The sequence below is a fragment of the Salvelinus sp. IW2-2015 genome, unplaced genomic scaffold (genome assembly GCF_002910315.2).
Source record: "Salvelinus sp. IW2-2015 unplaced genomic scaffold, ASM291031v2 Un_scaffold5399, whole genome shotgun sequence".
Classification (NCBI taxonomy): Eukaryota; Metazoa; Chordata; class Actinopteri; order Salmoniformes; family Salmonidae; genus Salvelinus; species Salvelinus sp. IW2-2015.
In genome coordinates, this window is record NW_019946664.1 from 11,961 (window position 1) to 20,426 (window position 8,466).

Below are 8,466 nucleotides of genomic sequence, written 5' to 3' on the forward strand. Positions count from 1 at the left end.
TTCACCCTGTTCCATACACCCTGTTCCTTTCACCCTGTTCCATACACCCTGTTCCATTCACCCTGTTCCATACACCCCTGTTCCATGCACCCTGTTCCATACACCCTGTTCATTTGACCCTGTTCCATACACCCTGTTCCTTTCACCCTGTTCCATTCACCCTGTTCCCTACACCCTGTTCCATTACCCTGTTCCATTCACCCTGTTCCATACACCCTGTTCCATTACCCTGTTCCATACACCCTGTTCCATACACCCTGTTTTCCATTCACCCTGTTCCATTCACCCTGTTCTCATTCACCCTGCTTCCTTCACCCTGTTCCATACACCCTGTTCCAATTCACCCTGTTCCATACACCCTGTTCCATACACCCTGTTCCATACACCCTGTTCCATACACCCTGTTCCATACACCCTGTCATTCACCCTGTACCATACACCCTGTTCCTTTCATCCTGTTCCATACACCCTGTTCCATACACCCTGTTCCATACACCCTGTTCATTCACCCTGTTCCATACACCCTGTTTCCATACACCCTGTTTCATACACCCTGTTCCATACACCCTGTTCCATACACCCTGTTCCGTAGTTCACTACTTATCCTGGACCCTGTGGACCCTCTATAATCCAGATGGTTCAGTCTCCTCTCCAACGTCCATTCCTCTCCTCTCTTTTTGATCGTTACACTTCTCCATCTTCATCTCCTTTCCTCAACCTGCCCATCTCCTTTCCTCTCCTCTCCTCTCTTTCTCCCTCCTCTCTTCTCCCCTCCTCTCTTCTCCCTCCTCTCCTCTCTTCTCCCCTCCTCTCTTCTCCCCTCCCCTCCTCTCTCTTCTCCCCTCCCCTCTTCTCCCCTCCTCTCTTCTCCCCTCATCTCCTTTCCTCTCCCCCCCCTCCTCTCTTCTCCCCTCATCTCCTTTCCTCTCCCCTCCCCTCCTCTCTCTCCCCTCCTCTCTTCTCCCCTCCCCTCCTCTCTTCTCCCCTCCTCTTCCCCTCCCTCCTCTCTCTCCCCTCATCTCCTCTCCTCTCCCCTCCTCTCTTCTCCCCTCCCCTCCTCTCTTCTCCCTCATCTCCTCTCCTCTCCTCTCCTCTCTTTCTCCCTCCTCTCTTCTCCCCTCCTCTCCCTCTCTCCTCTCCTCTCCTCTCCTCTCCTCTCCTCTCCTCTCCTCTCCTCTCCTCTCCTCTCCTCTCCTCTCCTCTCCTCTCCCTCCCTCTCCTCTCCTCTTCACCTCCTTTTCTCACCCTTCCCATGTCCTCTGCACCCCTTCTTCTTCCTTCTTCCTGTTGTCCTCTACTCTCTCCATTCTCTGTAGACGCGTGCCATAGACCTATCACATGACTGTACGTCTGTCACTACTAAACTCAGAGCTGCGACAAAGGGAAAAGTTATGTTCTCAAGAAATATGCTTCTTCTGCAAACTCAGACGACACCTCGCAATCTTCAGTTTTCTGATGTCACCCATGGAGTGTCGTACAGGCTGTGTGACAAGTCCCCCTTCCCTCTCTCACTGTGGCAGTTGCAGTGACACGTTGTGAATGCAGTGTTTTTAACTGTCACCTACAACGTCTCCCTGACTCTGACAGGCTGGCACGCACGTTAGATCCAGCTTTTAACGTGTGTAAGAGAGAGACTGGAGACACCACTCACTTCTTCTATCGAAACCTCTTTGAAAATGGTAAACAAACTGCCCGTTTTGAAGACTTCTGTAGTGAATAGGGTGTAACTTCTGATGCACCCAGTGGAGGAGTATGGTAGGAGACGCAGCCAGTGGGGAGTATGGTAGGAGACGCAGCCAGTGGAGGAGTATGGTAGGACGACAGCCAGTGGAGGAGTATGGTAGGAGACGCAGCCAGTGGAGGAGTATGGTAGGAGACGCAGCCAGTGGAGGAGTATGGTAGGAGACGCAGCCAGTGGAGGAATATGGTAGGAGACGCAGCCAGTGGAGGAGTATGGTAGGAGACGCAGCCAGGGAGTACCGTCCCTTGGACCATAGGGTTCCAGTATAGTATTATGGGTTAGTGTGTAGAAGACTACAGTACCTTGGACCATAGGGGTCCAGTATAGTATTAAGGGTTAGTGTGTAGAAGACTACAGTACCTTGGACCATAGGGAGGTCCATAAGTATTAAGGGTTATGTGTAGAAGACTACAGTACCTTGGACAATAGGGGTCCAGTATAGTATTAAGGGTTAGTGTGTAGAAGACTACTGTACCTTGGACTCCTTGATCTTGACAGCGATGATCTGTTTCCTCTGGCGTATGATCTCTACACAGCTCATCACACTCCTCCACTAGCTTGGCCTCGTGCATCGCTGTGTTCACCTGGGGACCAAAGCATAGCACACTTTAACACGGTGTCCAACAAAAACACTAACACAGGGTTTAAGAAAAACAACAACAGCCACAACAATGTAGCTGAGACCTCGCAACGGCTGTGTCACCTGAGGTAGGCTTTAATACGCTGGCCAACACAAAACACTTACACAGAGTTCAGATCAACAACACTGTAGCTGAGACCTCGTCAACGGCTGTGTTCAATTGAGGTAGGATTTAATACGCTGGCCAACACAAACACTTACAGAGTTTTAGATCAACAACAACAACACTGTAGCTGAGACCTCGTCAACAGGCTGTGTTCACCTGAGGTAGGATTAATACGCTGGCCAACACAAACACTTACACAGAGTTCAAACAACAACAACAACACTGTAGCTGAGACCTCGTCAACGGCTGTGTTCACCTGAGGTAGGCTTTAATACGCTGGCCAACACAAACACTTACACAGAGTTCAGATCAACAACACTGTAGCTGAGACCTCGTCAACGGCTGTGTTCAATTGAGGTAGGATTTAATACGCTGGCCAACACAAACACTTACAGAGTTTAGATCAACAACAACAACACCTGTAGCTGAGACCTCGTCAACAGGCTGTGTTCACCTGAGGTAGGATTTAATACGCTGGCCAACACAAACACTTACACAGAGTTCAAACAACAACAACAACACTGTAGCTGAGACCTCGTCAACGGCTGTGTTCACCTGAGGTAGGCTTTAATACGCGCCAACACAAACACTTTTCACAGGGTTCAGATCAACAACACTGTAGCTGAGACCTCGTCAACGGCTGTGTTCACCTGAGGTAGGGTTTAATACGCTGGCCAACACAAACACTTACACAGGGTTCAGATCAACACAACACTGTTCAGTGAAAGCCGAGACTTCCCCACGCTTCAGTAGAAAGTTAATTTGTCATCTGCGGTTTTTGGTAACACATGTTCAGGTATAAACATGATTTCTTTTGACAGAATCGTATGATTAGAATGTGATATTCTGTGAACTTTTACAAAAAGGATTTTCTCATTAAACAGGGTTGTGACTCTGTATCAAACTGCAGAGTCTAAAACTGTTCACCATGGATACATAACACCCCCGAACACTGATCATCACTCCACAAAGCTCATTATAGCAGTTAGATCCACTTAAATTTGTTAATCACACACACACACACAAACCCATTAATTCCATAAGAGGCATCTTATTAACGGAGGTTGGTAATTAACAAGGATGGACGCAATGCCCAACAAAACTGTGGATCACTGCACAGCAACATGGCAGATATATTATTATTATCTGAACCAGGGATACATCCTTATCATCTGAACCAGGGATACATCCTTATCATCTGAACCAGGGATATATTATTATCATCATCTGAACCAGGGATACATTATCATCATCTGAACCAGGGATACATTATCATCATCTGAACCAGGGATACATCCTTATCATCTGAACCAGGGATATATTATTATCATCATCTGAACCAGGGATACATATTCATCATCTGAACCAGGGATACATTATTATAATCTGAACCAGGGATACATTATCATCATCTGAACTAGGGATACATTATTATCATCTGAACCAGGATCATATTATATTCAACTGAACCAGGGATACATTATTTCATCTGAACCAGGGATACATTATCATCATCTGAACCAGGGATACATCATTATCATCTGAACCAAGGGATACATCATTATTATTATCTGAACCAGGGATAATTATCATTATCATCTGAACCAGGGATACATTATCATCATCTGAACCAGGGATATATTATCATTATCTGAACCAGGGATATATTATCATTATCATCTCAACCAGGGATACATTATTATCATCTGAACCAGGAATACATGATTATAATCTGAACCAGGGATACATTATTATCTGAACCAGGGATACATCATTATTATCATCTGAACCAGGGATATATTATCATCATCTGAACCAGGGATACATGATTATAATCTGAACCAGGGATACATTATTATCATCTGAACCAGGGATACATTATTATCATCTGAACCAGGGATACATCATTATCTCTGAACCAGGGATACATTATTATAATCTGAACCAGGGATACATTATTATAATCTGAACCAGAGGAGTACACATCATTATCATCTGAACCAGGGATACATTATTATAATCTGAACCAGGGATACACATCATTATCATCTGAACCAGGGATACATTATTATCATCTGAACCAGAGATACATTATTATCATCTGAACCAGGGATACATTATTATAATCTGAACCAGGGATACACATCATTATCATCTGAACCAGGGATACATTATTATCATCTGAACCAGGGGATATTATTATAATCTGAACCAGGGATACATTATTATAATCTGAACCAGGGATACATCATTATCATCTGAACCAGGGATACATTATTATAATCTGAACCAGGGATATATTATTATAATCTGAAACCAGGGATACATCATTATCATCTGAACCAGGATATATTATTATAATCTGAACCAGACATCATTATCATCTGACCAGGGATATATTATTATCATCTGAACCAGGGATACATTATTATAATCTGAACCAGGGATACATCATTATCATCTGAACCAGGGATACATTATTATCATCTGAACCAGGGATACATTATTAATCTGAACCAGGGATACACATCATCATCATCTGAACCAGGGATACATTATTATCATCTGAACCAGGGATACATTATTATCATCTGAACCAGGGATACATTATTATCATCTGAACCAGGGATATATTATTATAATCTGAACCAGGGATACATTATTATAATCGGAACCAGGGATACATCATTATCATCTGAACCAGGGATATATTATTATAATCTGAACCAGGGATACATCATTATCATCTGAACCAGGGATATATTATTATCATCTGAACCAGGGATACATTATTATCATCTGAACCAGGGATACATTATTATCATCTGAACCAGGGATATATTATTATCATCTGAACCAGGGATACATTATTATAATCTGAACCAGGGATACACATCATCATCATCTGAACCAGGGATACATTATCATCATCTGAACCAGGGATTCATTATTATCATCTGAACCAGAGATACATTATTATCATCTGAACCAGGGATACATTATTATCATCTGAACCAGGGATACATTATTATCATCTGAACCAGGGATACATTATTATCATCTGAACCAGGGATACATTATATCATCTGAACCAGGGATACATTATATCAATCTGAACCAGGGATACATTATTATCATCTGAACCAGGGATACATTATCATCATCTGAACCAGGGATATATTATTATAATCTGAACCAGGGATATATTATCATCATCTGAACCAGGGATACATCTGTAACGGCTGTTGGAAGGAGAGGACCAAGGTGCAGCGTGGTACGTGTCCATATTTATTTAATGAACACTGAAATAACAATTTAATTAACACTTCACAAAATAGGCATCATGAGGCAGATAAATTATGTGGATATATTGAAGCAACATCTCAAGACATCAGTCAGGAAGTTAAAGCTGGTCACAAATGGGTCTTCCAAATTAACAATGACCCCAAGCATACTTCCAAAGTTGTGACAAAATGGCTTAAGGATAACAAAGTCAAGGTATTGGAGTGGCCATCACAAAGCCCTGACCTCAATCCTATAGAACATTTGTGAGCAGAACTGAAAAAGCATGTGCAAGCAAGGAGGCCTACAAACCTGACTCAGTTACACCAGCTKTGTCAGGWGGAGTGGGCCAAAATTCACCCAACTTATTGTGTGAAGCCTGTGGAAGGCTACCTGCAATGTTTGACCCAAGTTAAACAATTTAAAGGCAATGCTTCCAAATACTAATTAAGTGTATGTAAACCTCTGACCCACTGGGAATGTGACGAAAGAAAAAAAAGCTGAAATAAATAATTCTCTCTACTATTATTCTGACATTTCACATTCTTAAAATAAAGTGGTGATCCTAACTGACCTAAGACAGGGAATGTTTACTCGGATTAAATGTCAGGAATTGTGAAAAACTGTAAATGTATTTGGCTAAGGTGTATGTAAACTTCCGACTTCAACTGTAAGTATTCAGACCCTTTACTCAGTACTTTGTTGTAGCAKCTTTGGCAGCGATTACAGCCTCGAGTCTTCTTGGGTATGACGCTACTAGCTTGGCACACCTGTATTTGGGGAGTTTCTTCCATTCTTCTCTGCAGATCCTTTCAAGCTCTGTCAGGTTGGATGGGGAGCGTTCCTGTCTCAGAGCTCTAGGTACAATTCCTTCCACCTCATGGCTTGGCTTTTGTTCTGACATCCACTGTCAACTGTGGGACCTTATATAGACAGGTGTGTGCCAATCAATTGAATTTAGTCTCAACCTTCATTGCGGAGGCTGAGTCTAATCCATTGCAGAGGTTGAGACTAATCCATTGCAGAGGCCGCAGGGATAGCACAGTCAAGGAGAAGGGGAGTGTGGCTAAGATGCACAATGCACTTCTCTCTCCAGAAGGCGCCCTCTCCTGACAATTTGCGCACATTAAGGTCTGTGACTTGGTCATGTCCATATATGGCATGTGTTTTCGGGTAACCTAAGTAAGCTCCGGGAACCACTTGGCGCTCCATCGATTTTTCTTTGTTTTAACATCAATGCAACTCCCGTTCACTACACACTGGAGTTCTGGGTTGCCGTTGGATGTAGTTTTTCTAAATTTTGTCAATAACTCTATTTTTTATTTTCCCAGGAATAAATAATTAATGTTAAGAATTGTTCCTAACGCACGGCGAAAACTCCAGCCGGAGACTTTTGCGTCGTTAGAACTACGTGTCAGGGATGGGATTAATGAAGCGGGGCTTATTAGTTTACCCATAACCAATGCACTGAATCCCAGATTGGGCGTTATTGCGGCACGTTGTACTAATCAATATATTGAGGAAAATTAGGCAGTAACTGCATTTCGGCAAATGGACTCATGATTTAAATATGTAGGCTACATGGGCCTATTTTTCAGTCTTTTATTAATCAGTCATCTAGTTTTCATTTGAAGCTTTTTTTATCTTCACTTTATTCATCAACATTTGCAAGATTGTATTTTGAAGTTTGTTTTTCTGAGTTATTGGCAATGTTTAGCGGAGATTTTTCATATGGGCAAAGCATCTAAGACGCACTTAGCTGGCTACGGTGGAATTTTGTCATTTTCGTCAGTGTCTTTTGTTTGGAGCGTTCCAATCAACGTTGAGCACCTGGTTTACACCTAGAAGTAGGCCTATAGGCTACCTGGCCTGATTTACACCTAGAAGTAGGCCTATAGGCTACCTGGCCTGGTTTACACCTAGAAGTAGGCCTATAGGCTACCTGGCCTGATTTACACCTAGAAGTAGGCCTATAGGCTACCTGGCCTGATTTACACCTAGAAGTAGGCCTATAGGCTACCTGGCCTGATTTAACACTAGAAGTAGGCCTATAGGCTACCTGGCCTGATTTACACTAGAAGTAGGCCTATAGGCTACTGGCCTGATTTACACCTAGAAGTAGGCCTATAGGCTATCTGGCCTGCTCGCAAATGTAGACATATAAATGTGGCCATTTGGGGATCTGATAGTGTTTCTGATTGGCTTAACGCACCACCACTAATGAGCTGTGGAGCTTCTCAAAGTAATGTTTTCTTCACCTCAAACAGCAAGCAAACAAAGTCTGTTTTTACATCCGTTGAGAATGACAATAGTTCCTCAATGTATTTGAAAAATCTTTCCAGTTTCTCACTTTCGATAACCACTCAGTGTGAAAGGTAAAAATATCAGGCTCTGATCCAGTGGAAACGTCATAAAATAGGCCTACTTGATTACTTCTTATCCCTTGCGCAAATAGCCTACAGCTGTGTCTGTCCAAAGTCACTGACAGAATATTGTATACAATGTTTGCAAGTTTGCTAGTGAAAGATTCAAGCCTTATCCAAGTTAATAGTTGATACAATGTTTCAAGTTGGTTGCAGACAGGCCATGTGTACCAATGTGATTTATAGGATATTTATTTTTATCCAGATATTTTCTATCTGCGGCTGCAATGGTTTTATTTGTTTTATTTATAGGCGTTACACAGTTGGTAATGAC

At 42.7% G+C, this 8,466-nt stretch overlaps 1 protein-coding gene across 1 annotated transcript in view; it reads right to left on the reverse strand.

The window, feature by feature from the left end:
• LOC112078216 (probable E3 ubiquitin-protein ligase MID2) overlaps positions 1 to 2,321 on the reverse strand; it is an 8,493-nt gene extending 6,172 nt beyond the window's left edge. The window contains exon 1 of the mRNA XM_024144516.2: positions 2,217 to 2,321. Coding sequence (XP_024000284.2) covers positions 2,217 to 2,282 — 66 coding nt within the window. The 5' untranslated portion in view covers positions 2,283 to 2,321. The remainder of the gene's footprint in view (positions 1 to 2,216) is intronic.
• Between the last annotated feature and the right edge of the window lie 6,145 nt (positions 2,322 to 8,466).